Here is a 19563-nt window from a genome sequence, read left to right as displayed (position 1 = left end):
ATAGAGGCTGAGTTACCCAGAAGAGTCCAAGTTGACTCAGCCAAGTTTTGAAACACTGGTCACAAAGGTTTTACCAAGATGCAGAAAATTCTCTAGCAACAAAAAGAAACATCCAAAAGAATTGGTTGAAGTGACTTAGGATTAGGTATCACCAAGCGTCCAAAACCAGTACAGCAGCAACAGAAGAAAAAGAGCCACTCCGGCAAGTACAAGCACATATTCATCTAATAGAACCACTAGAAAGTAAAATAATGCTTCCATTTTCTCTCTTTCACAGAGAGTAATCACCAAATATTACTTGATAAAAAAAGACCTTTAGCTAGCTAACAGCTTTGGGCCTGAGGAGAAATTGATCAGAACAGTAAACTGCTGCAAGATAATCTGATCACATAGCCAAGAATCGAGTTGCTTAGGAATTCAAACATGCAGTTGAGGGAGCCAATAGTCACCAATACAATGAACAGCGGGATCTCCAGATAAATGTCAAAGATGTGCTTAGGTCCTATATATCTTGAGGTCTTCAATAGTGGACCACCAAAAAGCAGAGAAAATATAGAATGTTTGCAGTATTGTAAAGATTTATTCAACACTATACACACTTAACAATAAGGGTGTTGACCATACTCATATTAAAGAGGGACACTAAGTGCAAGAACATCATCATACACTTAAAACTGCATGATGAATCATACAAGATTGGAAGAGATTAACCATGAAACACTTGCACATCAAAATTTCCTCAGACTGTTATCTTTGATGAAAGCGATAGGCATCTTTCAAAATGTTCAAGTACTATAGGCGCACAAATATAGCAGACAACTATGATCCACATTGGCTGCACGCCTCCATTCAGCAGTACACCACTTACGTTAAGGAGCAACTTAAGTGGCTCACGAAACTGTTCGGCCATAGCAAACTGATGCAATGTAAAGGTTTTTGGCCCACTTCTCCTGAAAAAACAAGTAATTAGAACCTGTAAGATATCAATTGCAAAAGATAAACAAAGTAAAATGAATTATACATTCGTTGCTTTTTCCCAAAATAACACATTATCAACATACTAATTGATTGTTAATTCCATCTTCAGGACATAAAATAATAAGTATACATTAGATTACAAAGCAATCACCTTGACATGTGTGCTAGGAAATGCAGATGTTCGAAGAGTTTCCTGTGTTTCATCTGCTGGCTTCTTTCTGGGTACACTTAAAACAAAAGCAGCCTGATCCCATGTAGCTGCAGTTGCAGTAATACGATAGCCGCTATCCCACCGCCTGTGGATGCCTTCACTGGGGTAAAGAAAGTCAAGCTCAACAACCTACAAATTCACCCAAAAAGAATGTTGGTTAGTATATTGTAAAATATCTCAGCTTATATACCCCAAGTTCAGTTCAAATTTACAATGTAAAACCAAAACTATACCTGGTCTGTGAAGCCCGCATTCCGGGACATGACAACACCCCATCTACTTCCTGCCGTTGCCATAGAGGTGACAAAGAAGCCCTCCCTCCACTTTTTGTTGATCCACTTGAATGGAAATGTATCGCTGACCTTGTACGACTGTTGAGCATATTGAGTACCTAAAGTAACGATGCACAAAATAAAAAGGTCAGTCCCTCCATTATTTAAATTTCAACAGAGATTTAACAAATGAGTGGAGTCACGAATATAACCTTTAGACATCACTACCAATGAACTTCCATTGTTTGCTCCAGCTATAGCACTAATATAATAGTTCTTCTCCCACTGTTCCATAATCCACTCCTGTAACAGATCCACAAACAGAGATATCAGCCACAAAGTCAATTGCTCAAATCAAAAGCATATCATCAAAGAAATATTTGAAGTACTAACCTTATGAAGGAAACAGTTTGAAAGTTCATAGGCCTGAGCAGTGAACCCAGTACCAGCATCCATGATAAGGGCCCAGAGATTGGTACAAGATGCTACACTACTAATAAATAAACCATCTTCATTTCCTTTCTCAATGTGTTGTGCAAGCCTTCCATCGGCAACATTGTAGTGGTACCTACACAAGAGGATAGTAACACTCATCAACCTCTGATGAGGACTGTAAGTGCCTTTCATATGCGACGAACTCCATCACGACTTAAAAATCGTTCATTGCATACCTTTGTTTCATGGGTCGACGAGCATTATAAACACTAATCCATTGGGTAGCGGGCATACCCATTCTGACCTTTTTCTTAGGTTGCTCATCTTCTTCTTCCTCCATTGTCAACCGGCCTCTCTTTTGCCCAACCTGATAGACAAGCTTTACAATTATGTAAATAGGCATTAGATGGGACTCTGCACCAAGCCCATGAAACAAAAGCATTTGGCCAGTAGCCTGGTAACATCAGAGAGTGGGATCGAGGATACCTTTTGGGCGCCATCTGTGTTGATTGGCCTGACAGCTGGGTTTGGGCCAATAATCCCATCAAATAGTGAGATGTACTTGGCATAGTTAGGTTCCTCGTCAAATTTCAAATTCACCACATACTCAAGGAACTGTTTAAATGGTTGGGGACAAAAGCAGCACAGTGCCTCTGGAGATGTAGCCATTTTTTTCTTGCATACCAGAAAGCCTTTGTTGTCTCCCTATAAGAGAGAGGAAGTACTTAATACACAGGAACGAAAGCCCTCATGAATCAATCCTAAATGAAACATCATGAATCTTCAGGAAGGTTTTGATATTCCACCTGATATCCTTGCCAAGGAAGACGGCCACGTAAAAGGAAGATGAGAGTATAAGCAAGAGACTCCAAATCATCTCGCCTGCTTCCAGTTCTTCCGAGGTGGGCATGCACGCTAGCATAACGTACTGTGCCCCTGAACAATAAAGGAATTTAAGTATTAAGCCAACTTCTTGAAAAGCTATAAATTCATACAACAGAACCACAAAACTTTGTACCTAGAGAAAACAAAAGTTGCTACCTGAAAACATCGGGCCTTTGATCATATTCAACATGCTGACCAGTTGAACTATCACGCCATCTAGTAGCTGATGCGCCATTTACAAGATACACCAAATTAGATCCTCTTTGGATGCAAAAAACACTTTCACATCAGATCAAGTACACCAAACAAATGGGATTCATTACACAAGATACTACAATATAACTTACCCAGTCCCAGATCAACTAGAAATAGCTTCTTCTCTTCAATGGTCCCCGGTGGCCCAAGCAAAAAGTTTTCAGGCTTCACATCCCCATGGACATATCTGCAAGCCATTGCAGTTCATTTAATTTGGCACACGAGTAAAATCTATATTTTATAAGGCTAGCTAAACAAAATCTCTAGAAACAATAATAAGAAGGCTAAGAGTACAATTATTGAAAAAAAAAAATGAAATTCAAGCTCAGAGATGAGAACCAACCCTCGTGAATGCATCTTTTCCAAGATGGAAATTGCTTCAATAGCAATGCACGCAACCATCTCTGTGGACATCCTGAAAAGTAAATATGTATAGATTAATCCATGATAGAACAGGAAAACTGAGAAACAAAGCATGTCCAAACTGAGAAACTTACGCCTGGCCATTATTATTCCATACGTCCCATAGACTTGGACCCAGCATATCCATGACCTGGTAATGATTTTGGATGACAATCAAACAACCCCATAAAATAAACCCGAGTTACAAAGTAGCAAGTTAAAAAACTATTTTGTCACAACATCAATCATAACTATTTTGTCATAACATCAATCATATGATTTAATGTTCAATTTCAAACAATGGAGGAGTTCCAGGCCAATGGAAGAATACCATGACATAATAGTCACCCTGACGCCCCTTGAAGTGTACGCGTGGAACACCATGACTTCCACCTAGGGTGCTGTAGAAAAAAAAAATTATATGGAGTGAGGCAGCCATACTAGAGTATCTAAACAAAGTAATTATGCATAAAAAGACCAACATGGAGAGAACATACTTGTACACTTGCCACTCATATGGAGGTCCATAATTACATCCTTTACTGCTCCTATGCTCAAACTTCAAAGCAACCTGAATATGCAAAAGTATTTGATAAGTAACAGGAAAGTAAAGTGAAAAATTAAACCCAGATTGCCCGTAAAACATGACACCAACACTATAAAAAAGAAACAGAAAATTCAATTTCATCATTCAAATAGAAAACATGCACATCATTTGTGTGAATGAGTTTCTATAATCCTTATACCTCAATGGCACCAGGACCAGTTGTCCGATCACTCGTACTTGAGCCAGATACCCGACGCCCGACATACACTTGACCAAATCCACCCTTTCCCAGCTTCCTTTCAATTCTATAGACTGGGGAACCTCCAACTTGAACCTATTCACAGAAAATACAGAATATATTCAGGTCCATTTGATAGTCAGAAATTGAAGACATGCAGATGAACAAAGCATCATGCCACCCACGAAGCTTCAACAAATAAAGCACACAAGAAAATCCCTATTTAAGACCCAAAGAATGTTCATTTGAAACTAAATACAACAGAAAGGGCAACTGGTTGCAGCTTGATGGCTATTGTGAAAGTGCTGCAGCATTGTGCCATTAGGCATAAGTTCCAGCTTATCCATCAAATAAAAGGTAGCCATCAGAATGACATTTTGATGAAATTACCAAAGCTGATGGGAGGACAACCACCAATAGGGAGATTGGCATGAGAATAACAGTTTAAAGTCAGCCAAAATCATGCATATTGTATTGGATAGACAGAGGTATCCTATTCACTACACATTAACATTATGCAAGTGTAGTGGATAAAACGATTGTTCAGAAAGTGTAGTGGTTACATGCATGAACCAAGAATTAGATCATAAAAGAAAATTCACAATTTGAAACCACTGACCGAATGCACATTCATAAGGATCCCAATATACATCATTTCTCTGCATGTGACAAACAAATACGAATCTATCTTCTGAGACTCATGAACAAAGACAAGACCAAGTCAACACATGAATATTAACAAAAGCCAAATTGGGATTGCATTACTACTTTTTCATTTCCTCGACCACTCTTTACCATACTAAAAATCTTAAGAGAGGATGAGAACATTATATAAGGAAAATAAATATAAAAAATCAATGTGTGTATGATAGAGTCAATTAAAATCATTGACAGAAAGCCGAAAACCTGCTGGTTTACTGCACAAGTACAAAAGTAATCAAAACCAACAATGCGGTACAAAGAGTGAGAGAGAGGGGAAACTGACCTTCTCAGGAAGTGGTGCAGTGCTTCCCTCCTCTTCGCCAGCAGGAGCCTTGCCAGCACTCTTTGCCCCACTATCATAGTCATCCATCTTCGCTTCCTCTTTTTGCTCCTTCGAAAGCCCAAGATCTTCTTCTCCCTTTCCCTCTAAAGCCTCAGCAACACCAGTCTCCAGTACCAAGTCCTTCTCACCACTCTGCAAATTTCTCTTCCTCACAGCTACTCCCTGTTTATTATTTCTCTGATTACTGTTGTTGTTGTCGTTGTTGTTGTTGTTGTTTTCCTGCCTATTTTTCACAGTCCTTTTTCTCCTGGTCCTAACGTTCAGATCAACATGTACAGGCGCTCGGCCCTTGCGCACTCCACTGCGCAGTTCTGGCATCCTTCACCCATTAAAACAAATCTCCATAACCCCACCCCTCTCACACAAAACCAGCCCCTTCTCTCCCACCATTTATAATCAGACTTGTTATTCTTCTACCAAAAGATCACAAGACTAATTCTTTATCAGGGAAAGAACAATAAATCACTGTCTAAATCTGGGCTTTTGCCAAATCAATGAAATTTATACCTGCTTTGTTCACTTCCTTACGGTCACTGATTGTCACAGTTCCCTCTGATCAATTTCGCCGGATTTCGGAACAAACTTCAATGTAAATATTCCAAAGTTCCTCTTAGGACATGCAAGAGGCTTTATCAGTCTTTCCTGCACCAAAACTTTCGGGATAAATGCAACAGAAGAATTAGAAGACAAGTTTTCTGCTAAATACTTTTTTCCTAATAAAGAAACTATCCGGCTTATGTCTGTTTATACGTGAAAAATACAGCTAAAAATTGGTCAGAAAAATGAAGTTATCCCTCAAAATAAGTTCCAGCGTTTCAATACAACAATCTATGTATCTATCAAAATCTGTCCCAAAATCCATCATTTTGCATTTATTTTTCATCGCATCCGGTAGAAAAAAATTTCTTTGATCAAAGAAAAGTACACCAAACGAGAACCTATCCAAAGCCTAGTTCTAGCACCCCTACCAGAACCTATTATGGAACCTTTATCAGTAATTTCTCCACCAAATCGCACCCAAGAACAAATATAAACGGTATAAAAGTGACACCTGCTATAATGTCTAGGGTTTCGGTTCAAAAAAAGTAAATTATTCACCGATCAGAGATAAATGCACCAAAAAATAAGAGAACCAGAAACTACCTCCAACAAATACTAAGCAGAAGCTCCTTTGAGGCCAATCTTGGTTACCTCTCCACCAAATCTCGCCAGAAAACTGCCGGAAAAACCAGGAAAACGCCGGAAAATGGAGAAGCTCACGAACTTCTCCAAGGGATTTTTTTCTCCACAAATCTTCTTGGTTGAAGCAATGGAGGAGCCAAAGCGGTGAGGGTTTGAACTCTCTCCCTCTCTCTCTCTAGACTCGTTTGGTGCTTCAGATGAAAAGAAAAATAATGAGAAAACAGGCGCAATGCCACCAATTTCAAGGGGACTGAAAACACCGATAAAAGATAAATTACTATATTGCCCCCAGAAGATATTCAAAATCCCGATATTGTCTTGACTTTTATAAAATGTCAAACGTATCCTTTAAGGCCGATCAACGACCGTTCTATCTATTATAATGACCATTATGCCCCTCAGAAGTTCGGTTTTCTATTTGAGTGCACTGTAAGCTCGAGTACTCTACAAAACCATGGTCCTTGGGGTCATCACTGTTTATTACAACCATGGACGGTGCAAAAGAGATAGGGGGCATTTTAAAACAAGAAATTATGTTAATAGTGGATCTCAATCTCTTCCATCACTGCCCATCGTCTCAATGGAGGGTGATGACCCTAAGGATCATGGTTTTTCCATAGTCTTTTGTGCTATAATAAATTTCCCCTGTCCTGATGTGACCAATTTACTATTATGCCCTTGGTACGCGGATCTGGGAACATTCCATTTTGAATTTGACATGTTATAATGACTTCGATTGTCAACATCTGGCAATCGAAATACAGTAATCAATAAGGTTTTATTTAAGGAGAATGTTGCTTTTGCAGAAAGCGCATCGAAAGAAAAGGAAATTTCTCGAAGAGAAACCCACAACGCCTATCACGTGATATGGGGCACCTGGATGCGATCCCATGTTCTTCGCCGGTGGGAATCAAGCAATTTAGTGGAGTCCACATTCAAATAGGTTTAGGCCCCTACATTGCTTAATTTGGATTAGTCATACAAATGGAACAGTCTCGATGCACTAGGCACTAAACTTAAAAGAGCTCACACATTTGAGCATTAATGGACAGTTTAACTGTCGATTGATATTTGAAAGCAGTTCTAGATATTCTTAGTTTGTACTGGGGAATAATTTTGTCCAATTTGAAATTTTTGTCGAATACTAAATGACAGATTAGACCCTAAGGAATGTCGACACCTCGAGCATATTGTTTCAAATTTTCCCAATGGGGAAAGTACTGCGTGGTCCATATGACCATAGAAAATCCAGGCACTTTTCCTCATGGAAAATTTATTGTCATGAAAGCCTGAAAACCTACAGCACCTGTCACGCGATATGGTGCACCTGGATGTGATCCCATGTTCTTCGCCGGTGGGAATCAGGCAATTTAGTGGAGCCCACATTCAAATAGGTATGGGCCCTGCATCGCCTAATTTGGATCAGTCGTACAAATGGAACGGTGCACTAGTCACATCTAGGCTTAAAAGAGCTCACACATCGGAGCATTAATGAACGATTTAGCTGTCGATCGACATTTGTAAGCAGTTATAGATATTCTTAATTTGTATTGAGGAATAATTTTGCCCAAATTGAAATTTTTATCGAAGATTAAATGACATATTAGACCCTAAGAAAGATCGGCACCTTGAGAACTGACATTGTTTCAAAATTTCCTTAGGGGGGAAGTATTGTGGTCCTTATGACCATAGAAAATCAAAGCACTTTTCCTCACGGAAAAATCATGGTCATAAGAGCCTGTATCATCTAATCAATAAATGTATGGTGATTAATAGAGAGTTGACTACATGTTCTCGTCTTTGATTAACTTCTCAAATGATTTGAAGGTGATGACCTCCATGCCTAACAACTTTGTGTGGTCATGTGGATCATAGTAAGAATGGAAGGTATACTTAACACAAGAAAAAGGATGGCAATGTCATATGAGAAAATAATGGGGCATTACAAGGCACATCCCAAAAATAGAAGAACCCCATTGATTGACAAAGTGTTGGGGGCACCCTCGTAATTTCTCGATACAGGGTCGGGCTTCACCGACTATCACAAGATGCTAGTGCCTCCACATGGCATGGGTGCGCACCTGGACCGTTCGATTTGAACGGACGGTCCAGATCGTTTCGTACCCAAAAATGCATTGATTTTCTTCGTAACGGCGTTAGGGTAAGAGGTCGTGGGGTTTGGATAAGACTGAGGGTCTCAAAAATAGATTGGAGAATACGCATGCGTATGCAAATGTAAAGAATAGGGACCAATAAGCTTTTTTAAGGAGATTCTCTCTCTCTCTCTCTCGAGAAGAGTCTCTTTTTCTCTCTACAATAGTTACTGTACACCGTATTATTAAGCAAACATGCTTCGGTGCGGTTTGTCTAAAGCCTAGGCTCTAAACAATCAAATTAGAGCTTACTTTCAAATAGTATAGAGAAATATGATTTTATTATTGAAAATTTTTGTGATAGCCTTAAAATATATTTTTATATTTATTTTTAAAATTTAAAGCTTCAAAAATAGCGTAGATCATAGATTTATGAAAACTTGAAAATCTTAAAAATTGATGGTCCAAAATTATGTTACAAAATATGTTATTTTCAAAACTTGAAATCCATTTTTTTCTCATGTTCATGCATCTTAATGTGAAGATGATCACTTTGAAGATATTTGAGCATCAAAACAACCTCTTCTAATTAAATATTTGAGGTAGGCTCAAAGTTGATTGTTTAGAGCCTCGGCTCTATATAAACTTTTCTCTATATGTTTTACTGCCATTACTGCTCTTCTAAATTTAAATTGAGGAGATAAAGGTCTTTCTCTCTCTACTAGATATATTTACTCTACATCATTTATTAGGCAAATATGTCTTATCACCATTATTATTACATGTAAGAATTTTTTCTATATTTAAGCTCTAGATAAGGGATATGATATTTGCTTGCTAGAGAGAGGGGATTTGAAATAGTGAACATGAGCATCTTTGTTTCTCTCTCTACTTTCTCTCTCTTATTTACTCGACTGTGTGTAAATTGGTAAATGTGTCATATTACCCTAATTGCATGTAAGAAGCTTGTTTAAATTTGAACGAGGAGGCAAGAGAATGGACATTTGGTGCCTCTAAAGAGAGGGGCTATGAGTAAGTGAACATGGACATATTTTTCTCTCTTGAAATCTAGGTATGAGATTTTTAGACAGAGAATATCTCTCTCTTAATTTCTTGATATGAGATTTTTAGAATGAGAATACTAATTTTGATTTGCCAGTCAATAATAAGAAAATATCCTATTAACAAAAAAGTATAATAAAACCAATCCGCCTATAGTACAGTAAAACTTAGATGGCGTAGATTGAAGCAAGAGAATTAAACGATCAAATTTGAGCTCATAAGGCGCACTTAAAAAAAACAATTTTGAACACATGAAATTACTAAGCAAAATATATGCACCATTCTTGTCTAGGGCTGTTAACGGGCCGGCCCAATCGAAGCCCAGCAAGGCCTGGCAATGATCAGGCCCGGCCCAGTCTGAAGCTCGCTAAGTACCTTATTGGTATGGGCCTGAGCTCGACCCAGATCAGCACATTAAGAAACTTCGATTTTTTTTTTTTTTTTTTTTTTTGCCTTTTTTTTTATCTCACTCTTGCTAAAATATTTTTTATAAACTTTTTTTGGGTTTTTAAAGATAGAAAGAGATTGAGTTTCTAGAGAGACAAGAAAGAGAGATTGGATTTCTAAAGAGAGAAAGAGATATTGGAATTTCTATAAAGAAATAGAGATTGCGTTTTTAGAGAGTGAATGAGATATTGAGCTTCCAGAAGGAGTGAATGAGTTTTTAGTGAGAAAAAGAGTTATTGGGTTTCTAAAGTGAGAGAATAGGTTTTAGAAAGAGGGGTTGAGTTTCTAGATAGAGAGAATGAGATTTTAGATAGAGAAAGAGAAAGGGTTTTTAAATAGAATATGAGTAAGGGTTTTTAAATAGAATATGCGTAGGTTTTAGAGAGATATTAGGTTTCTAGAGAGAGAGAGTAGATTTTTAGAGATATTGAGCTTCTAGAGAGTGGGTTATTGGAGAAAGATTGGGTTTTTAAAGAGAGATTATGGGTTTTTAAAGATGAAAAGAGAGATTGGGTTTTTAGAGAGAGATGAGATATTGGGTTTTTAGAGAGTGAATGAGATATTGGGTTTTTAGAGAGAGAGATTGGATTTTTTTAGAGAGTGAATGAGATATTGGGTTTCTAGAACAAAAGAGATTGGATATTTAGAGAAAGAAAGAGATATTGGGTTCTTAGAGAAAGAATGGGTTTTAGAGAGAGATTGGATTTCTAGAGAGAGAATGAGTTTTAAAAATATTTTAGCAAATATTTATTTTTATTTTGTTTTGGTTTACTACAAAGAAGAAAATTTGTTAAAAAATGAAAAATAAAAACAAAAAGCATGCTAAATGGGCCGGCTCGAGACATTTTCCGGGGTTAGCGGGCCAGTTAGGCTTGTTGGGCAAAATTTTCAAGTCGGCCTGGCCTAATAAGCATATATGTTTATAGAGGCCCAGCCCAAAGCCCGCCAGCAACCCAGAACCGGGCCTAACCCGAAAGTCCGAGGCCTGACCCAATCCATTAACAGCCCTATTCTCTGCCATCCAAATGTCTATTTTTATTCATTTTGGGTCATCCCGGCTATGAGAGGTATATTGGCTCATAAAATCATCTTAACCAATATTGATAGAGATTATGATTCTAAATATATATATATAAAAAAAGGGTGCAATTGGCATATAAGAATGCTTTCGTAGTTGTAGAGGTAAGGTGCACCTTCAAATTTTATCATGATATATAATTTTGATGTAAAATGTTCCTATGATTCTCTCAAAATCTATTTTTATATCTAATTATAAAGTTTTAATTTTAAAAAATGATTAAAATCAAGTAGATCTATAAACATATGAAAATCTTAAAAATGGATGGTGTTGATAATATGCTGTAAAATGCACTATTTATGAGACTTAAAATCTTTTTATTTTTCATGGTCATACATCTCGATGTCAAGATGATCAATCAAAGGGTCTTTCAACATTAAAACTACATTTTTCGATGGATTTTTGAAGTGCATCCATAGTTCTACATTATAAGGTTGCATCCTTATATAAACGTGTTCCATAATAAAAAAGGGAAATGACCATGTGAGACCCTCCCACACCCATGTGGGTAGGACTCTAAATGATCACCATTAAATTTGGCACAGATCTCTAAAAAAATCAAGTCCTATACCCATGTAATAACTTTTTTAGAGACATGTGTCAAATTTAATGGTGATCATTTGAGGTCCTACATACATCAATGTGGGAGGATCTCATAGGATCGTTACTAAAAAAAATATCGTTTTATTCAATGGTATTATATGCTTGCTATAAGATCATTTACATATGATTCCAAATCTATAACTTGGAGGGTCATAATATTTGAAAAGATTTTATTTGGATGGGTCATAATATTTGAAAATATTTTATTTGGATGGTGAACCTAGTACAAAGAACACCACCAACCACCTGATTTCATATCTAACGCTTTAGGATGATTATAACCCTCTTATAATAAATGGGTCTTATTGCATAACTTTCATCATTCAATTGCTTTTATTTTAGCATCTACAAACTTCATGCATGCCTACACACTTCATTAAATTGCAACTACATATCTTAGAAGTGGAAATTTTAATTAAGTTCTTATTTAAATGTGGTTTGTTTCCAAAAATCCATATTAAAAAAGGATTTGGATTCTAAAACGGCAACTTAAAGTCATTTTAGATGCATTTGTGCTTTAGAGTCATGATCTTGTAGTTAAAAAAATTGTACAAGTCCAATAACATATGAAGAATTAAAAAGAATAGCGATGAGCAAAGTAAAAATAAATTTTAAAATAATATTTTTATATTTTATTTTTTAAAAATTCATGTTGATTATCCATTAGTAAACTTTCAAACTTAAAATTCTCATGCACGTGCTTACACAAACTCCACTCAAACCATAACACATTTTTTATTTATTCCTGGGATGTCCATATGAAGATAATACCTTCCTTTTTATGAGGGAGGTGGGGAAATATCTTAACGGTGGGAAAGGAGTAAGGGACATTGGGTTGAGACATCAACCACTCTAACCATCAATGCCTCAACCCCATTATTTTAAAATGAAGAATTGGCATATCTCACTCTCTAGCTATCTCAATTTAGTATGAGTACAGGGAAGACGTAAGAGGATAGTAAATCAATCTCTCTCTCTCTCAATTGGGCATGGCTATAGGGAAGACAAATGAGGATAGTAAATCTCTCTCTCTCTCTCTCTCTCTCCAGTGGGCATGAAGGGAGAAAAAAAGTTATTTGGTTGGAGTGTTTTAAAACTCTAAAAAGAAAAAGTTCAATTTGAATTGGTAATAACCCCCCTCCTTTTGGATTTGGTGCTATCCAAAATCACTTGTATTAGAAATCTCATATTATGATTGAGATTGATATTGATAAGTTTACTGAAAAAAATAAAAATCCAATAAGATTATGACTCTTTGATATATTTATAGGTTTTTTATATTTAAACATAAATAGGAAGTTTTTTATGTAGTGTGGATTCCTAATCTTATATATATATATATATATATATAAGATGAAAGATTAGAGAATTTGTGTGCCCTATTTAGGTCACCACATGGGAATGGTAGTTCCTCTAGAAAGAGAGGAGGGCAGGGCCTCCTGTGCATGAGATGCAAGGTTTTCTCTTGGAGAAAAATAACTTCTTATAAATAGAAATATTGTGATCGTGCCTCTTATAGACTCTTGAAAATTGAGAGGCATGTTTCTTGTAGAGAAACGGCTCCCATAGAGATTTTAGGTTGTTCTCATTTTAGTGAGATAAAGTATCGTTTGTTCTCAAAGTTCCTGTTCTTATCCCTTCTTAGACAGTAATCTAGTTTTGGTATCTTTCTAGACAATGATCTAGTTATGGAATAGAAATGAGATATCGGCAGTGGTGCCGTTTGGGAGAACAGTTTTAAAGGGTTTCCATGACTTGGTTTATGGTCGAGATTAGAGATATAACTCTATATCCCAAAATAGTTGATGTAACTTTCATTGGTACAATGGATTTTGGATTGTCGTGCCCTGTGGATGTAACCCTTATGCGGCGAATCACGTAAATCTTTGTGTTCTTATGGTATGTGTTTCATGCTTTATTTCTCGTACTTTATTATCCAAAAATTATCGCATCAGGTTTGGAGCTTACGTGCTCAACAAGTGGTATCAGAACCCTGGTTTGGGGTGTTGATATGACATTAAAGATTTCGAATACAAGGTTCGTGGTATGGTGTGACATTAAAGATTGCAAGGTTTGAGGTGGGGAAATTTAATGGCAAATATTATTTTTCAACAAGAATGAAGAAGAAATTTATTTGGAAACAATGATAAAAAATCCATAAAAGTATCAAATGGATGTTGACATGGTGAACAAGTGATTTTTGATATCAAGGTGGAGATTGTTGGATTTGGTTCTATAAAAATCATTAACATAATGAAATTTCATATTATGTAGAATTGAGATTGATATTGATGAGTTTCCTAAATGAAATATAAATCTTCTAAGATTATGACTCTTTGATATGTCCCTTGGTTTTTGAGATATATGTAACATCAATAGTAAGTTTCTGATTTAGTGTAGATTCCTAAGTTTATATATATATAGGATGAAATAGCAGAGAATTTGGGTGCTCTATTTGGGTCACCACATAAGAATGGTGATTATTCTAGGGAGAGAGGGGGGCAGAGCCTCATGTGCATGAGATGCAGTGTTTCATCTTAGAGATAAATAATTTATTATGGAGAGAAACATTATGATGGTGCTTCCTGTAAATTCTTGAAGATTGAGAGGCTTGTTTCTTGCAAAGAAACAATTCCCATAGAGATTTTGGGTTGTTCCCATTTTAGTAAGATAAATTCCCATTTGCTCTAAAAGTTCCTCTTCCTACATCTTCTTAGACAATTGTCCAGTTTTGGTCTCTTTCTAGACAATGATCAAGTTATGGAATAGAGATGAGAGATCGACATTGTTGTTGTTTGTGAGAGCAGTTTTAACAGGTATGCTTCACTTAGCTTTTTGTCTAGATTAGAGAGGTAACTCTATATCTTAAAATATTTGATGTAACTTTCATTGGTATAATGGATTTCAGTTTGTCGTACTCGTGGATATTCTATGGTGAACCACGTAAATCTTTGTATCCTTGTGGTATGTATTTCATGCTTGATTTTTTATACTTTATTTGCCAAAAATCAACCCATTAAGGTTAGAGCTTTCGGGCACAACAAGTCGTATCTGAGCCAAGATTTGGGGTTGTTGGTATGATATTAAAGATTTTTCGAATGCAAGGTTCGAGGTGTGGCATGACATTAAAGAATACATGGTTTGAGGTGGAGAAATGTGATGGCAAACACAATTTTTCAGCAATAATGATGAAGAAATTTATTTGGCAACAAGGATGAAGAATTCGTAAAGCTATCAAATAGATGTTGGCATAGTGAGTAAATGATTTTGATATCAATGTGGAGATTGTTGGATTTGGTACAATCCAAAATTACCCACATAAGAAAATCACATATTATGTGAGATTGATATTGATATTGGTAAGTTTCCTAAAGGAAATAAAAATCCAATAATATTATGACTCTTTGATATATCTCTTGGTTTTTGAAAGAGCAAAAAAATTGTGTATTATATGTGGGTCACCATATCGAAATGGTGGTTCCCCTAGAGAGAGAGAGAGGGGGGCAGAGCCTCCTGTGCATGAGATGCAAGGTTTCATCTTAGAGATAAATAATTTTCTTACGGAGAGAAACATTGTGATGGTGTCTCCCGTAGACTCTTAAAAATTGATAAGCTTGTTTTTTGTGGAGAAGTTGTTCCCATAGAGATTTTGGGTTGCTCCCCTTTTAATAAGATAAAGTCTCGTTTGCTCTCAAAATTCATGTTCCTACCTCTTCCTAAACAGTGGTTTGGTTTTGTTCTCTTTCTAGGTAGTGGTCTAGTTATAGAATAGAGATGAGAGATTAGCAGTGATGCCGTTTAGGATAGCAGTTTTAAAGGGCTTGCTCTGGTTTAGAGATCTCAAAGTAGTCCCCATTGGCCACAATTGCAAAAAATAGATAAAACACTAACACGACCCATACTTGCACATAGGCTAAGTGAGCCTTTGCACTAATATGAGCATGCAAAATGTAAGGTGTCTCAAGTGTGATCTCTCACCTATGACAAATTATTTCTCCTCCTTTAGCAAATCAGCATAAGTGAGGGTATCCTATAAACTTGGAACCCCTAAACAATATGTAGAACACCTATCAGAACAATGAGTGGATGAACATTGAAGTATGTCCATTAAAGCTAATCCTTCCACATTTCACACATTGATTTTAAAGAATATGTGACCTAATCGGCACATGACTGTTGCACTGTGATGTTGTTGCAATAAAATTTAGTATATTTTGAATTGAAAGAATTTAAATAAGAACTAAGATTGCATTTAAATAATTGTTATATAGGTGGTGGGTTTCTTTTTGTATGTTTCCTATGTAATCACTATTTTGAGAGTTTCAAATGTAGATTTCGGTCTTTAGAAGCATCTATACCTAAGTTTTTCAGTCTCTATAAGTGTCTTCAACGTTGAAAGCAATAGTGATGAATTTTGCATGAAAATTTATTCATTTTGCAAGCAATTCTTTGCTTCAATTGGAGTTGAGCACCCAAAGGTGAGTAGTTCCTATTACATGGAGTCCAGTGATTTTACCACAAGTTTGTTTAGTGGTTCCATCCACACCTCCCAGGTTTAGACCTTCTAATTTTCATGATTGCTGTTGAGAATCCAATTTTCAAAGAAAAAACTTTAACATTCACACTCATATGGATGAATCTATAGACTTTGCAGCTCAACATCCCAACCTAGCCTTGTATCATCTAGGCAAATGAATTCGTTAGAAGTTTTAGCTCAACCTCTCTATTCATTGTAATTCAAAAGTACCACATAGCTTGGTATAGACTGAAAAATACAAAATTCCACTAAATTTCATGATAAATCACATTAGACATCACATAAGTGACTTGCTTTTCCTTTTAAATCAAGCTCGTCCATTAGGTAAAGTTCCCATTACTATGTGACATATCATGAGTTGGCTTCAATCTCATCCATTTAGTTGTCTTCTAGACGTGGAACCTTATAAACTCTTTTAGCTTGTGAATCTAACAAGTTATGGTTAGATGTTATATGGAGCATTGAAATTACTTTATCTTCAAATAGCAGTCTCAATTGATTGTGCCTCAAGCAAATATAATATATTTTATACTGAAACTCTTACTCTTCGCTTGGTATAGTGCTTCTTTATAATCATAATTTATTAAGAGTCCAAGCAATGAACCTTGAACAAGTAGTACATGTACAGACAACTTCCTCAACTCCTCTGCCTCTTTACTAGCAGCTTCCAAGGCAATTGACTATTATTCCACTGCACATTAATATTTATCCGCTAGTAGATGTAGATTTTTCTGAAATTTGGTATCAAGTTCACATTTGTATCTATCCTTTTAATATAGTAGGTTCACCCACATAATGTAACCATAAAATGAGTGTAGCAAATGATGATGTTGAGATGGATGAGTGGCAAGACAAGAAGGGATAGAATATGAAATGAATATATTCGGGAAAGTTTAGGTGTAGCACTAATAGTCGATAAGATGAGATATAATAGACTCAAGTGGGCTAGCCATGTGTGGAGTCAACCCAGTACATCACCTATTAGGAGGTGCAAGTGGAAGGATTGAAAGAGCAAGAGGTAAGCCTAAAAAGATGTGGTTCGAAATAGTCTGAAAAATATGGGGACTTATAGTCTCACTGAGAGTATGGCCCTAAATAGAGTAGAATGGCGAACCAATATTCGCCTAACCGACTCCAAATAATTTAAAAAAAGCTATGATGATGATGATGATCCACATAATATATAAACCAAAGTCCATAAGTCCTTTAAGATGTCTTAGGAACCTATAAATTACATTTCTATGCTCTCATAGATTTGCTATTAAATTTGTTTAACTTATATATATCAAAGGATCCATCATACCTTTACAAGACATTGCATGCATAATACATCAAATAACCCTCGTATGTTATAATTGGGAAACTTGACCTTGACAAATCTAATCTAATTTTAGTATAAAAATCTTAGGGTTTAGGGTTGGCATGCAAAGTGATCTATCATGCCTTTACAAGACATTGCATGCATAATACATCAAATGACCAATGTATGTTATTATTGAGACACTTTACCTTGACAAATCTAATCTAATTTTAGTATAAAAATATTAGGGTTTACGGTTACAAAGTGATTAAATCTTTCATGCAATTTATAATAAATACATAACTAGTTATTTTTCTCACTATTTTGATTCTAAAAATTACATCAGCTTGCCCCATATCATTAATATTAAGTTCAAAAGACAATAATCTTATAGCATCTTCAATGCGTGGAGCTTTACTGTGTATCGCGTGCATATTATCTACATATAGGCAAATTATTATCATAACATAATTACAAAATTTAGGCCCATGGAGGAGCATGACTGATGTGAAATCCATGTGATAGAATTACTCAATAATTTTTTTATGATATTGTTTAGGTGTTTCTTTCAACCTATGTATGGATTTTAGGATGCTACACACATTGTGTTCGTGTCATTTAGGACAAACCCTTCATGCTACTCAACATAAATTTATTATTTAGCGCAACATGGAGAAAATCAATCTTAACATCCATCTAGTGAATTATTAGACCATCTCATCCTTGAACGCTTACTTCCACAATGGAGCTTCACATGAGGGCATGACTTCATGGAAATTTTTAGGATCTTCTTCTAAGAGTGTATGCTCTATTTGTATAAGAAAATATGACTTTTAAATTCTTAGGACTATCTAGCTCGTATGGTCCCTAGCGTGATTCTAGGTAGAACTAGGGTATCTTAGGGGATTAAAGGGGTAGGTTCAACGTCCAGGGTAAGTTTTGGAGGTCAACTAGGTTAAGATCTTAGGGATTTAAGGTTTTGGGCCCCTGGAGTTCACTTAACCAAAAAAAGTTGGATGTACGCATGAGGAATTAGGGATTATTTATTAAGTAAATGACATATGTAACCGTGGTTGTATTTATTGGAGTGCGGCCATGTTGGATATGGTGATATCCAAAATCACCCACAAAAAGAAATCCCATATTATACGGGATTGGGATTGACATTGATAAGTTTCTTAAAAAAAAATAGAAATCCAAAAGGATTAGGATTCTTGAGTATATCTTTTGGTTCTTGAAATACATGTAACATTTATGGGAAGTACCTTATTTCGTAGGGATTCCTAGCCTCATATATATGGGATGGAAGATGAAAGAATAAGTGTGCCGTGAAAGGACTTTATGATAAAGCACGGTGTATATATTTAAAAAAATTATTTATTCCTACATTGGCAAGATCATTTACAATGTCCAATTACAATTAAACCACTCTTAAAAAAAACAAAATAAAATCAGGTCTCAATTGCTACCCTCTTCAAATACAATTTTTTTTTTCAACAAACAAAATTAGACTTTTATTGCTTTATGGGAAAAGAAGATCAAAACGTTCATAAATATTATAAAAAGGTAAAATTGCCGGAGATTACCTCAACCGGGCTTAGTACACCCCACGCCGAATCTCCTCCGTCTAATGGTGCGCAGGATCTGTGATCGGTATGTTGATTTGGCTATTATGACAAAAATCCACTCAATAGCTTAATCTTGATAAGCCTCTTAGCTTGATTTTAGAGGGACGAGAGATGTCTATTAAGAGAGAGGGAGAGATCTACTAGTATGGGGTTCACCTCTTTGCCACTCACAAAAAAACACCACCTAGGCTTAGGTGTGCCACCCAAAGAGTTAAAGACACCCAATACCAACTTGAAGAGAGAGAGATAAAATTGGGGCGTGCTTCCATTTGGTAATCTTTTCAGGGAGAGCTAAATTTTGGGGTAGAGAGAGAGAAAATACATACGTAATTTGTTGAAAGGGGGAGACCTCATTTTATAGATTT

At 36.1% G+C, this 19563-nt stretch overlaps 1 protein-coding gene across 24 annotated transcripts; it reads right to left on the bottom strand.

The window, feature by feature from the left end:
* Positions 1-560: 560 nt before the first annotated feature.
* Positions 561-6664, bottom strand: LOC18443407 (Protein kinase family protein). 24 transcript variants are annotated; one of them, XM_006853597.4, is made up of 18 exons: positions 6412-6664; positions 5776-5921; positions 5209-5681; positions 4185-4319; positions 3936-4009; positions 3770-3839; positions 3534-3589; positions 3380-3451; positions 3129-3223; positions 2938-3004; positions 2703-2832; positions 2383-2601; positions 2133-2275; positions 1855-2029; positions 1674-1764; positions 1423-1580; positions 1130-1318; positions 561-950 (listed from the first exon to the last, which is right to left on the bottom strand). In XM_006853597.4, exons 3-18 carry the CDS (start codon positions 5584-5586, stop codon positions 891-893), a joined length of 2112 nt encoding a protein of 703 aa, XP_006853659.1. In that variant the 5' UTR covers positions 5587-5681; positions 5776-5921; positions 6412-6664; the 3' UTR covers positions 561-890. The 24 variants fall into 24 exon arrangements, with proteins under 24 accessions (XP_006853659.1, XP_011626734.1, XP_088723067.1 ...); XM_011628432.3 differs by having other exon boundaries at positions 2133-2263; XM_088866941.1 differs by having other exon boundaries at positions 5209-5678.
* Positions 6665-19563: the final 12899 nt, after the last annotated feature.

Source organism: Amborella trichopoda, chromosome 5, assembly GCF_054954075.1.
Source record: "Amborella trichopoda isolate Santa Cruz 75 chromosome 5, AtrichopodaSantaCruz75HAP2 v2.0, whole genome shotgun sequence".
NCBI classification, from domain to species: Eukaryota; Viridiplantae; Streptophyta; class Magnoliopsida; order Amborellales; family Amborellaceae; genus Amborella; species Amborella trichopoda.
This window is presented reverse-complemented; position numbering and strand designations above follow the sequence as displayed.